This window comes from Oncorhynchus keta, chromosome 12, assembly GCF_023373465.1.
Source record: "Oncorhynchus keta strain PuntledgeMale-10-30-2019 chromosome 12, Oket_V2, whole genome shotgun sequence".
Lineage (NCBI taxonomy): Eukaryota > Metazoa > Chordata > Actinopteri > Salmoniformes > Salmonidae > Oncorhynchus > Oncorhynchus keta.
Window position 1 is genome coordinate 10663547 of NC_068432.1, and position 13090 is coordinate 10676636.

Genomic DNA, 13090 nt, shown 5'->3' on the forward strand with positions numbered 1-13090 from the left:
CCCAAGCTGCTGGGCTGCTCAGTCCTGGCCACGGTGGTCTGTCGTGCTATGGGTTGTCTGTACATAAGCATAATAATACAGCCTGTATCACATTTGAACACTTCATCCAAAGTGCTTTTACCATAAGCCTTAAAAACAGGCCTAAAACAGGTAATGCTAGCTTGAAGTGGTTGGTGAACGCGTTTGGTCAGTAGTGAATAGATAAATCTCATTTTGTCTTATTGTATAAGCTAAAAGCTAACATTTTATTTGATTTTGGATCACAGGTAAAATGCTGCAATTACATGTACTTTTATTACTCATCAAGAGAAGGGGAAAGGGGGTTTCTTCAACCAAACCCATTTACAGCCATCTATCCACTCTCCCCCCACATCCCTCCATACAAGTGCCATCTGTCAACGTTACGTAAAAAACTCACTTGAAGCAAATTTAAACATTGAATTAAACTAGTTTAATCAAAGAGCAGTTGAACAAGAGTGAGCAAAATTTAGAATGAGGGGGTGCCAACAGCAAAGTAACTCCCCTAATGTATCCTGTAGAGAGAAAGAGCATGTGGCAGTTAAGGGATCATGCAAATTCTATGAGAGGGACTCAGTATTAGAACAAAGTTAACACGTAAATAACTTGATGTGGACAATCATTCACAGGCAAACAATTTGAAACTGTCTAAGAGTCATCTATACAGTGCAGTAGGAAAGTATTCAGATCCCTGATTTGTTCCACATTTTATGTTACAGGCTTATTCTAAAATTGATTCAATTAAAACATTTCTCATCAATCTACACACAATACCCCATAATGACAAAGAGAAAACACATTTGTTGAAAATGTTCCAAATCTCTCTCTCTCAAAAAAAGATACCTTATTTACATAAGTATTCAGACCCTTTGCTATGAGACTTGAAATTGAGCTCAGGTGCATTCTGTTTCCATTGATCATCCTTGAGATGTTTCTACAACTTGATTGGAGTCAATTCAATTGATTGGACATTACTTGGAAAAGCAAAAACCAAGCCATGAAGTGGAAGGAATTGTCCGTAGAGCACCGAGACAGGATTGTGTCGAGGCACAGATCCGGGAAAGGGATACCAAAACATTTCTGCAGCATTGAATGTCCCCATGAACACAGTGGCCTCCATCAATCTTAAATGGAAGAAGTTTGGAACCACCAAGACTCTTCCTAGAGCTGGCCGTCCAGACAAACTGAGCAATCCGGGGAGAAGGGTCTTGGTCAGGGAGGTGACCGAGAGCCCGATGGTCAATCTGACAGAGCTCTAGAGTTCCTCTGTGGAGATGGGATTCCAGAAGGACAACCATCTCTGCAGCACTCCACCATTCAGGCCTTTATGGTAGAGTGGCCAGACGGAAGCCACTCCTCAGTAAAAACACGACAGCCCGCTTGGAGTTTGCCAAAAAGCACCGAAAGACAGACCGTGAGAAACAAGATTATCTGGTCTGATGAAACCAAGATTGAACTATTTGGCCTAAATGCCAAGCATCACGTAATGTCTGGAGGAAACCTGGCACCATCCTTACGGTGAAGCATGGTGGTGGCAGCATCATGCTGTGGGGATGTTTTTCAATGGCAGGGACTGGGAGACTAGTCAGGATCGAGAGAAAGATGAACGGAGCAAAGTATAGAGAGATCCTTGATATAAACCTGCTCCAGAGCGCTCAGGACCTCAGACTGGGCTGAAGGTTCACCTTCCAACAGGACCACGACCCTAAGCACACAGCAGGAGTGGCTTCGAGACAAGTCTCTGAATGTCCTTGAGTGGCCCAGCCAGAGCCTGGACTTGAACCTGATTGAACATCTCTGGAGAGACCTGAAAATAGCTGTGCAGAAACGCTCCTCATCTAACATGACAGAGCTTGAGAGGATCTGCAGAGAAGAATGGGAGAAACTTCTCAAATACAGGTGTGCCAAGCTTGTAGCGAGGATGTAATCGCTGCCAAAGGTACATCAACAAAGTACTGAGTTAAGTATCTGAATACTTATGTAGATGTTCCTGTTAACATTTATCAGAGATATGCTGATTTACAGCCATGGGGCCAGGCATATTGCTTCGCACCAGGGTGTTGTAGGAGACGGTAGTGACCTTGAGAATATCATGTCCAATGGATAGGGCTGAGTGACTGAACTGTGTGAATGGTCCTGTGGGTGGGAGAGAGAGAGAGGAGGGAAGGGTCAGTAATCAAGTAATATCAGACTGGCTATGTATCATTAATCATCAGCCCCTCCCCCCCAGACAAGGGGTATACATTCCAAGAAGTAGGTAAATTGTAGTGAGCAGGTAGGATGTTTGTGAAGTATACCCATAGCAATAAAAAGGCACATTTTAACTGTATCGGCTGATGTAACTACATGAAGTTCATGATTATCTGCTCAGATGCCATACTGTGCCCTTCTCCTGCTGTAACATTCAGGACACACACACCAACTGCTACTCTTTTATTATCTATGCATAGCCACTTTAATAACTCTACCTACATTTACATATTACATCGACTGGCTGGTGCCTCCGCACATTGTCTCTGTACCGGTATCCTGTATATAGTCTCCCTACTGTTATTTTACTGCTGCTCTTTCACTACTTGTTACTTTTATTTATTATTCATGTTTTTATAACTGCATTGTTGGTTAGGGGCTTGTAAGTAAGCATTTCACTGTAAGGTCTACAGCTGTTGTAGTTGGCTAATAAAAGTTTATATTTAGCTTCACTGGATATTGTTGCATGTGTAAGCAATAGCAAAGTGCCAGATAGTTAAAAGTGACAGATATTACTGAGTAATAATGAACAGCAGTTACTAAGCACAGCCAGAAGGTCCAGCTAAATTAGCTACAGAAAGAAATCTCACCTTTCTTCAGCAGGTAGCTCTGGCCTGGCAGCTTAATCTTGTAGCTTGTTGAGGGGCTAACTAACTTCTACTTGAACTACTAGTTAGCATGACTATAGCCAGTGATCATGTTGGGCTAGCTAGCCAGCTACTGCAAACCAACTTTGTGCCGATGTAGAGATAGTTCTATTGGCAAGCTATCTTCATGATAAGTTCTGCATTTTAGCTAACATTATCATTTTTATCTGTCACACAATAAATAATTTGTGCTGTAAGCACCACCCTCTGGAGAGCCCTGTGGTTGTGGGCGGTGCAGTTGCCGTACCAGGCGGTGATTCTCTCGATTGTGAATCTATAAAAGTTTGAGGGTTTTAAGAGACAAGCCACATTTCTTCAGCCTCCTGATGTTGAAAAGGCGCTATTGCGCCTTCTTCCCCACACGGTCTGTGTGGATGGACCATTGCAATTTGTACGCTGATGGAACTTACCATGCCACCTTCTCCACTGCTGTCCCATAGATGTGGATAGCGGGGTGCTCGCTCTGTTGTTTCCTTAAGTCCACAATCATCTCCTTTGTTTTGTTGACGTTGAGTGAAAGTTTATAGCCAATGTTGACTTCGTGTCTGTGACATCTAGTGGAAACGTTGAATAAAACAGAACAAAATGTGATTTCAGCCAATTTTATTCCATATTTATTTTAACCAAAAAAAATCTTAATATCCAATTAAATAATTTAGATTTTCTGCTATTGCTGCAGATGCTACATCAGAGTGGGCCGTTTGTTTCTACCGTATCTCTGAAGATACTGAAAATAAATCAGGAACATAATGACAAAAAACGACTTAATGTTTGTGTCAAAGTATTTCACAACCACATGTATTTTTTTCAATATAACAGGGTAAACTTCAAAATAAGTTTGACATTCAAATCTCAAGGAGATCAACGAGAACACAGCAACGTGGCTGACAGATTCCTGATTTCCTATGATCAACAATTTATACGTTTCCGTATGTTTTAATCCTTAATGTAAAATTGCTGCACAGCTATCCATCTCAAAGCTCTGTAAACTATTAATATTTAAATGATACAATTAAAAAGCATACATCAAATAAAATCTATCATACCTCCCAACGTAAACAAATATATATATTTTTGGCGACATAAATCAAATGCATTTCACAAGGAGAACAATACTCATACCGATATAGATGGAGCAAAAAAAAAAAAGTAGACAAACAATGCAGCAACCACGAGAGAGACCAAGCAGCAATACTGAAAAGAGCATAACAGAATATCAAAAAAGTGCTTCAGTATTTCAGTCAGTTCACACTTCCTGTGGGGAATTAAGAACTATGGAGATTCTCTTCCGGGAACTTTAAGGCACGTCTGACTCATGGTCTGACCCAGGGACGCACTGCACAACTGCAAATCACCTTGCAATGCTTTCCGTCTTGAACTGTGACCCAGTCTGCATTCCTGACTGAAAAAACTATTCTCACCAGCAACCATTATTGGCTAGTTTACGCCTAGATTAGTATTGATGACAACATAGTTAGATCTTTGTTTTTACAACAAAAAGTAGCACAAAAATAGTCTACATTTACTCATACATACACTATAGACTGCCCCTGGCAATCTTGAAATGTCCCAAGTTAACACAAGGAAGTTGTACAAATACATTTAGAAGAGTAGTAAATTTACATGTCAGGGGCAGTTTTGTTCTAGTTTCACAGTGTGACCCAGATTTTGCCCTCAATGGGGCTATTCCTATCTTAAACAATCACACCCCTCCAAAATTGCCACTTTTCCCTTGTTTATGAAATGTTGGAAACACTTTTTAAAGACGTATTTCAGGTACAGGAGTGATACCCGCCTCTACCGTGTTGTCAATTTCCCTGAAATGTGCGGAGACAACATTAACACAATCTACCAAGAACCAAACAGATCTGGCTTGGAATTTAGCTGTGTTTTAAAAAAAAACATTGTGACAGATGTACAATCCTCTCACAAAATTAGTAACACTTTGTTGAATAGTAATCCAATGGCGATATCTTGCTCGAACAACAAGGCAAGCCCCCCCCCCCCCTTTGCTCAATGGCCAGTTATGAAGGCGAGGGAGCTAGCCAGAGAGAGAAAAAGAAGCGGTCAGGGACCTGGATCCACCAGGTCTGATCTCAGCAGCGGTGTTACACCAGCGTGATCTCCACTTCCTCCCTCTTCTTCACCTGGCCACGAGGCTGCTGCGGCTTGGGGGGCAGCGGTGCAGCGCGGACCTGTCCATAACATACAAACAAGCTAGGTTATTCCTTTGAGCGCCAAGTGGAACCTCAACAACGAGTCTTTTCAAACCGGACAAGGGTCAGTATCCATACAGTGTGACTTACAGGTCGAATGGTGCCCCCCGCACCACCATCTGTTGGGTACCTTGGGGGCTGGGTGGAGTTCTGGGCAGGACCTGAAGGTGAGGGGGGCAGACAGAGTCATCATCACCACGTCTTGGCATAGAAATCACTACAGGGTAGTGACATTGTGCCTTAATAAAAACAACCCAGATGTGTCAAATCTCAGAATGAGGACTCTTAAAATCCATGCTGTTGTTTATTACTTGTCCACGTCCCTACTTTTTTTACATGGTCTATTTTGTGTGCATTTATTATGATAAATAACATAGCCTGGTCCCAGATCTGGTTGTGCCGTCTTACCAACTCCTATGTTTGTTGTCATGCCATGGACTATAATACAGCACAAAACAGATCTGGGACCAGGCAATGAATGATATGCATTGCAATAACGTTTGAAGTGCAAAATAATAAATAGTCAGCCTTTGAGGAGTGGTTCTTACTTTGCAAGTGGCCTTTGAGTGGTGCGGGCGGTGGCCTATGGTGACCGTTGATGGAGGGGGGGCGGGGTATGGGGGAGGCGCTGGCACTGGAGGGGCTGGACTGGGGCGAGGGCAGAGTGGGGGTCAGGAGGGGGCTGCTCTGACAGGGGCTGCTATGGAACGGGCCCAGAAGGAAGGGACTCTGTGGAGAGCACTCGGAAAGAGGAGCGGGGGACGCCTGGAAGACAGCGCACACCACAGAATTAAATAAAAAAACAGTAATATTGATATATTGATACTGTTATACAGTATCTTTATGACGTATACTGTATGGATGAGAATGTGAGCAGTCATTCCCTCATGGATTCATGTGTGTAAACAGCATATAGATAGAGGACAACATTGTATCTGTCCCATTATGGCGTCTGTGATAGCATGGGCAGCGCCGTTGAGGCCATCTCCATTTTGTAGTGGTACATTGTCTTCTACTACTTCTATGAGTTGGTAAACAAACTGAAAGGATGCATACTGCCACCTGTAGTGTGTTGTTTGAACAGCTATAAAGCAAAGGTTGGCTCCTGATAAGGAAGGATCATATAATTCCATCCAGGTTTACCCATAGGAAGTCCCACCCAGTTGACTAGTTCAACAAGAAGGTGAAAATCCTCAATGGTGCTGCCCATGCTAAAACGGGCTTTTGGGCACTAGTCCTCTATCCATCTGTATGGTAAACAGCTCCTAGGGTGATTGCATACATGTGTGTACCTGCGGATTGCTGCTGGCCTCTCCCGAGACGTCGTCATTCTCGCTGTCTCCACTGGCACCACCCGCTGCCAGAAGGTCCTCCACAAGCACAGCAGGGAAGACACCCACGGTGCCATTGAACTCGCCCTCCCAGAAACCGTCATCCTCGTAGGTCTCGCGGCTCAGCACACGGATGATGGCACCCTCAGGGAACGAGAGCTCCTCACCTGTCTGGCCCGCGTAGTCGTACAGGGCCTTGGCGAAGCACACTGAGGGTGGCAGAAGGGGAGAGAGCAAAGGTGAAAAGGAGATAGAGGGGAAAGAGAGAGTAAGAGAGCAAGGAAGAGATCAAAATGAAGAGAACATTTAAAAAAGACATGGTCACAACATCTCAATGACATTGTTTATTCAATGTGGGGTGAATCCTAACTTTTACTTAAGTCCAATTTCCTGTCATCTCCCACTGACATCAATGCATGACTAAGTGAAAATCAGACTTAAGTGAAGGTCAGGATTCGCCCGTGAGAGAATGTTGAGTCATGCTGCTCCAAACGTTTCGGCCAAATTCACTGTCTCTCACCACCGCTGGAGTCTCCGTTGACGATAGGTGTGCCTGGCGTGTGCAGCTCTGACTCGGCCAGCTCGGGCTCGGTAGAGTTACTGGAGGAGTGGGAGCGAGCGTCCAGGGCGGCCAGAGACTGGAGCATGCTCATTAGGCTGTTGGATGAGGGCAGCTGCAGGTACTTCTCCGGGACATAGCCCACCTGGCCTGTCTGGTTCCTGGCCTGGAGACAATGTTGGAACACACACACAGGGTTATCGTCAGTGATAGTAGGGCACACTGCAGCAACATGTTTCGTAATGGAAAACAAAACAAAGTTCTTATTGAACAAGTTGAAGTAGTACCTCCCTATTTCACTCGGTTTCAAAAAAGTTCTCTCCCCACTGGACACAACCCCTGGTTTGTACAGTAGGAGTATGATATGACTTCAGAGTACCTCTTGCTTTATTCTAGTTAAAACACAAACTGAGGTAGCGCCACTCTTGAAAAGCGCTCTGTACCTTGACCCAGTCCTCCATGTCCCCATCATCGATAACCTCCAGCACCTCCTGTTCCTCGATGGTCAACTCGTCTGGCTGAGACGCCTGGGAGAGAAGAGAGGAAAGAGGTCATGTTTCATTACTGCAAGACTGCCCCAGTCAATTCCGTTAATATATTATAGGTTGGAGCTGCGTGCTGCTCACAGGACCTACAGTGGGAAGAACAAGTATTTGATACACAGCCGATTTGGCAGGTTTCCCTACTTACAAAGCATGTAGAGGTCTATCATTTTTTATCATAGGTACACTTCAACTGTGAGAGACGGAATCTAAAACAAAAATCCAGAAAATCACATTGTATGATTTTTAAGTAATTCATTTGCATTTTACTGCATGACATAAGTATTTGATACATCAGAAAAGCAGAACTTAATATTTGTACAGAAACCTTTATTTGCAATTACAGAGATCATACATTTCCTGTAGTTCTTGACCAGGTTTGCACACACTGCAGCAGGGATTGTGGCCCACTCCTCCATACAGACCCTCTCCAGATCCTTCAGGTTTCGGCGCTGTCGCTGGGCCTTACGGACTTTCAGCTCCCTCCAAAGATTTTCCATTGGGTTCAGGTCTGGAGACTGGCTAGGCCACTCCAGGACCTTGAGATGCTTCTTACGGAGCCACTCCTTAGTTTCCCTGGCTGTGTGTTTCGGGTCGTTGTCATGCTGGAAGACACAGCCACGACCCATCTTCAATGCTCTTACTGAGGGAAGGAGGTTGTTGGCCAAGATCTCGCGATACATGGCCCCATCCATCCTCCCCTCAATACGGTGCAGTCGTCCTGTCCCCTTTGCAGAAAAGCATTCCCAAAGAATGATGTTTCCACCTCCATTCTTCACGGTTGGGATGGTGTTCTTGGGGTTGTACTTATCCTTCTTCTTCCTCCAAACACGGCGAGTGGAGTTTAGACCAAAAAGCTCTATTTTTGTCTCATCAGACCACATGACCTTCTCCCATTCCTGCTCTGGATCATCCAGATGGTCATTGGCAAACCTCAGACGGGCCTGGACATGCGCTGGCTTGAGCAGGCGGACCTTGCGTGCGCTGCAGGATTTTAATCCATGACGGCTTAGTGTGTTACTAATGGTTTTCTTTGAGACTGTGGGCCCAGCTCTCTTCAGGTCATTGACCAGGTCCTGCCGTGTAGTTCTGGGCTGATCTTTCACCTTCCTCATGATCATTGATGCACCACGAGGTGAGATCTTGCATGGAGCTCCAGACCGAGGGTGATTGACCGTCATCTTGAACTTTCCATTTTCTAATACTTGCGCCAACAGTTGTTGCCTTCTCACCAAACTGCTTGCCTATTGTCCTGTAGACCATCCTAGCCTTGTGCAGTTCTACAATTTTACCCCTGATGTCCTCACACAGCTCTCTGGTCTTGGCCATTGTGGAGAGGTTGGAGTCTGTTTGATTGAGTGTGTGTACAGGTGTCTTTTATACAGGTAACGAGTTCAAACAGGTGCAGTTAATACAGGTAATGAGTGGAGAACAGGAGGGCTTCTTAAAGAAAAACTAACAAGTCTGTGAGCCAGAATTCTTACTGGTTGGTAGGTGATCAAATACTTATGTCATGCAATAAAATGCAAATTAATTACTTAAAAATCATACAATGTGATTTTCTGGATTTTTATTTTAGATTCCGTCTCTCACAGTTGAAGTGAACCTATTATAAAAAATTAGACCTCTACATGCTTTGTAAGTAGGAAAACCTGCAAAATCGGCAGTGTATCAAATACTTGTTCTCCCCACTGTATATGGTACGAGATACGGTACCATACTGCACCGCATCCAAGGTGCTGAGTTAATTGCCAGCTTAAAGATAATAGGAAAGCTCTCTCTGTGTGTGTGGGTACCTTGTATGAGTAGAGCACTTTGCAGGTGAGGGGGTAGTTCCTGAGGGTACTGGAGGGGCTGGAGCTGCTGTCGTCCAACACCTCTCCACTATCTTCATCCTCCTCCCTCTCTAGGTCACCTGTACCCTAAAAACACACACACAGCAAGTTGTAGAGGATCCCTTTGAGCAAGGGAAGCCGCAGAATCGATACTTTCGATCACCTAGTGCAGGAGTGTCAAACTCATTCCATGGAGGGCCTAGTTCCTGCTGTTTTTTTTGTTTATCCTTTCAATTATGACTTAGACAACCAAGTGAGGGGAGTTCCTTGCTAATTAATGACCTTAATTCATCAATCAAGTGCAAGAGAGGAGCGAAAACCTGCAGTCACTCGGCCCTCCGTGGAATGAGTTTGAGACGTGACATAGTGAGAAGGTGGTTTGTAGATCAATGATTGCAAAATTTGTAGCCTTGTTAAATCATCCTGATCTCGCAAGCTCACATGCTGTTAGCTTGGTTTCACAAGGCTAGTCAATCTCAAAACACAAACACAGCACAGGCTAAGCTAGCACCTTAAGGTTGAGAAACAGTATCTTAAAGACGCACCTTAGCTCCCTTATGGGATTTACCTGAGACCATCAAATTCCAGTAGGCAGGTATAAAGGGGACAAAATTACAAATCGAGATGCGTTTGTGTGTATGAAATTTTGTCTCGTATTTGAATGTGTGTTTTGTGACTCACGGAGAGTGAAAGATCATGGGCATTGAGGTTGGCCCACCGCTCATTCTCCAGCTCCTCCATCACCTGGTTCATGGCGCTCTTCAGCCACGTCTCCACTGTGATGCCTGCCTCTCTCAGTAGAGCCAGACGAGCATCTGCCTTCAGCTTCACGGTCTGGAGTTAGTGACATATTATGAATTTCATGCTTATTTTGTCATATTATGAATTTCATCCTTATTCCCTCCCAATTCCAGGAATCTACGAACTGGGATTTCTGGAAAACCTGGGATTTTGCAACCCTAGTAATGACTCATGCTATAATAAAAAGCTCCCTTAGAACTATGTTGTATGTATTCTGCCTTATCCACCAACAGGGGGCATCAGAGGCAAGAGAGACTAAGGTGAGACAACCTGTTGGCCCACTGATAAACAAACCTCAGTAAGGGATCACACACACACGTGAGCACTGGTGGAATCATAACCATGGTCTCCTGCTCAGGAAACCAACGCTTCCTTCTTGGGCCAAGGGTGACAGATTTTACGCTGAGGGCAGGGCTACCTCATTGCTCTCGAGTGGCGCAGCGGTCTAAGGCACTGCATCTCAGTGCTCGAGGCGAGACCCTGGTTCGAATCCAGGCTACAATTGGCCCAGCGTTGTCCGGTGTAGGCCGTCATTGTAAATAAGAATTTGTTCTTAACGGACTTGCCTAGTTAAATAAATAAAAAATAAAATCACAACAATCCTTCTAAACTTCACTACACACACGCACAAGTTTACCTCTGCTCTCCGCAGGTTCTCCCTGGCCTCCTCCATCTTGAGCTCTAGCTCGCTGCGGTTCTGCTCCGAAAGCCCCTGTTGGGTCCCATAGTCCTCCAGGGCCTGAAAGGTCACAGGTAACATGTAGAGAACAAACCAATCTTAATGGCAGCGTCTGAAATGGCACCCTATTCCCTGCATAGTACAGTAGGGAATAGGTTTCCGTTACAGACAAAACCTATGACAAATCTTAAAAGAAACTACACCACCACACAATGAAAAGGGGGAACCAAATCACAATCAGGAAATGCTAAAACAATAAGGCCATGAAAATGAGAAACGCTGAAATAATCAAGTAATAAATGGTAGACAACATTACAGTGAATAGAAGAAATTGTAAAACTCTCACAGATAAAGCATGACTCATTTAATATCATTTCAAGTAACGGGCCATGTTACATCCTGGTTTACTGGAAAACACTTGTCAGAGTTGGGCCAAGAACTACCTACATCCGTTATCTTATCACCAAATTTTAACAACAAACTCAGGCCAGTAGGTCAATGGTTCAAACGTTTCCTTCCCTTCCCTCTGACACAGTGCAAGCATCATAAAACTGATTAATTATTAGTATTTTATATTGGGTTAATGATATCTATGTGTTGAGTCAGTTGGAAGTGTACTGAAGTTGAACAAATCTGAGCCCGTATTCATAAAGTCTATGAGTCCATGTAATCTTATCTAAAAGGCAGAAAACTTTTCCTAGATCAGCACTCCTACTCTGAGACACTTTGTGAATAGGCGGTCCCTCGCTCTCACTTTTTAACATTTCCATCCCTTTCTCTTTTCCTCCCTCTCTCTCACCCTCTGACTGTGGATGATGCTCTTGTGTTCTCGTGCCACTCGGGTCGCCCACCTCCGTGCCTCCTTATCCAGACTGTGCTCCTCCACTGTGCCACTCTCCTTCTGCAACTGCCCCACCTAGTGACCAGGGATGATGTATAGGGGAGGGAGAGAGAGAGAGTTGAATAATAATTGATAATATTCAGCGAAACATATTCAGCATCCGTATCTGTCCGTGCATCTATTAAAATAATTAAAAAAGACTTATGTATAATATATGGTACATATAAAACAAATATTTAGGTGAATATGTCTATGGTTGGATATTGGAGCTGATATTCGTTTGAGGGTGAATGTTGGCAAATATTATGAAATTAGATTTGAGGAATGAACTCAAGTCGGCGTAGTAAAAAACATTATTCCACTATTGAGGCAGACGACGAAACAGTGTGTGTGTGTCGAAAAGAAAACAACCTAGAGAAAAGCACTTCCACTATGGATGACCTCACAAGAGGAACACAGCTAATCCACATCCCAATGGGATGAGAGGCAATGTCTCTAAATCAGGGATGTAATCAGTACAATGTGAAATGTCTGATATTTGCTCGGGGGTAGGTTGATTCCAATAATATAGGATTAGAAGGCGATCAGAAAAACATAAATTCCAGATTTAAAATGGAATAATCTTGTTCTTATTTCTCCCCACAACTCATCTACAAGGAATGAATTCTCAGTCCAGGCCTTTCTGATGTGTAATGTGATATGTTCTGAACACTGCAAAATATAAAGGAATAGAGCTGACACGGTTCTCTAGTCTACATGACCTACAATCATATTCGTTCTACATAATAGACTTCTATCAGAACGTTCTGTAACACTAAGTGTTCATTATCCACCAAACAGAAGAAAACGTACTGAAACGGGGAGGGACGTCCCTGGACTTGTCTAATAATCAAACGCTCATTTTTGCTTCCTCATACAAAATGATTTTAAACATTTTCCATTGCACTCGGTAATGAACAGAGATCACTGGCCATCTGATGGACACGCGCGACAGGACCACAAAGTTTGGTCTCACCTCTCCTCAGGAGGTGTATAGGTCAACTCCTATGACTGATGATGACCCCTGGCATGACTCATGCGCACACAGCTGATTAATCTCTAAGCCCTGACAAAATAATAAACACAGTCCAAATGACTAAATGTATAATTATGAGTATATTCAGCAAGAGAGAGCGAGAGAGCTTTTCGGTCACAATAATATGCGCTTTTATCTATTCTAAAACGCAGACACCCCTACCATTTGTATTTCAAATATTTGCACATTGTTAAATCACTGTACACAGCTGATAACATTAGAAATTCCTTTATCTTTCAAAAACCTTTGTGTATGCAATATTTAAATCAAATTTTATTGGTCACACAAATAGTTAG

The 13090-nt window shown here is 43.7% G+C and overlaps 1 protein-coding gene across 6 annotated transcripts in view; it reads right to left on the bottom strand.

Moving 5' to 3' along the window:
* Window positions 1-275: 275 nt before the first annotated feature.
* Window positions 276-13090, bottom strand: part of LOC118390959 (F-BAR and double SH3 domains protein 2-like) — a 53484-nt gene continuing 40669 nt past the window's right edge. For 3 of the 6 annotated variants that reach the window (XR_008060729.1, XR_008060725.1, XR_008060728.1), the window contains 12 exons: window positions 11678-11794; window positions 10837-10938; window positions 10080-10232; window positions 9360-9485; window positions 7465-7548; window positions 6983-7187; window positions 6424-6671; window positions 5680-5896; window positions 5222-5292; window positions 4038-5110; window positions 3326-3469; window positions 276-2154 (listed from right to left, as the gene is read on the bottom strand). Coding sequence is in view for 1 of the 6 variants with exons in the window: in XM_035781835.2 (XP_035637728.1) it covers window positions 5024-5110; window positions 5222-5292; window positions 5680-5896; window positions 6424-6671; window positions 6983-7187; window positions 7465-7548; window positions 9360-9485; window positions 10080-10232; window positions 10837-10938; window positions 11678-11794 (1410 nt within the window). In the remaining 5 variants the exon portion in view is untranslated. Of the gene's footprint in view, window positions 2155-3325; window positions 3470-3503; window positions 5111-5221; window positions 5293-5679; window positions 5897-6423; window positions 6672-6982; window positions 7188-7464; window positions 7549-9359; window positions 9486-10079; window positions 10233-10836; window positions 10939-11677; window positions 11795-13090 lie in introns of those variants that run through there. The other 3 variants (XR_008060726.1, XR_008060727.1, XM_035781835.2) reach the window with 3 other exon arrangements.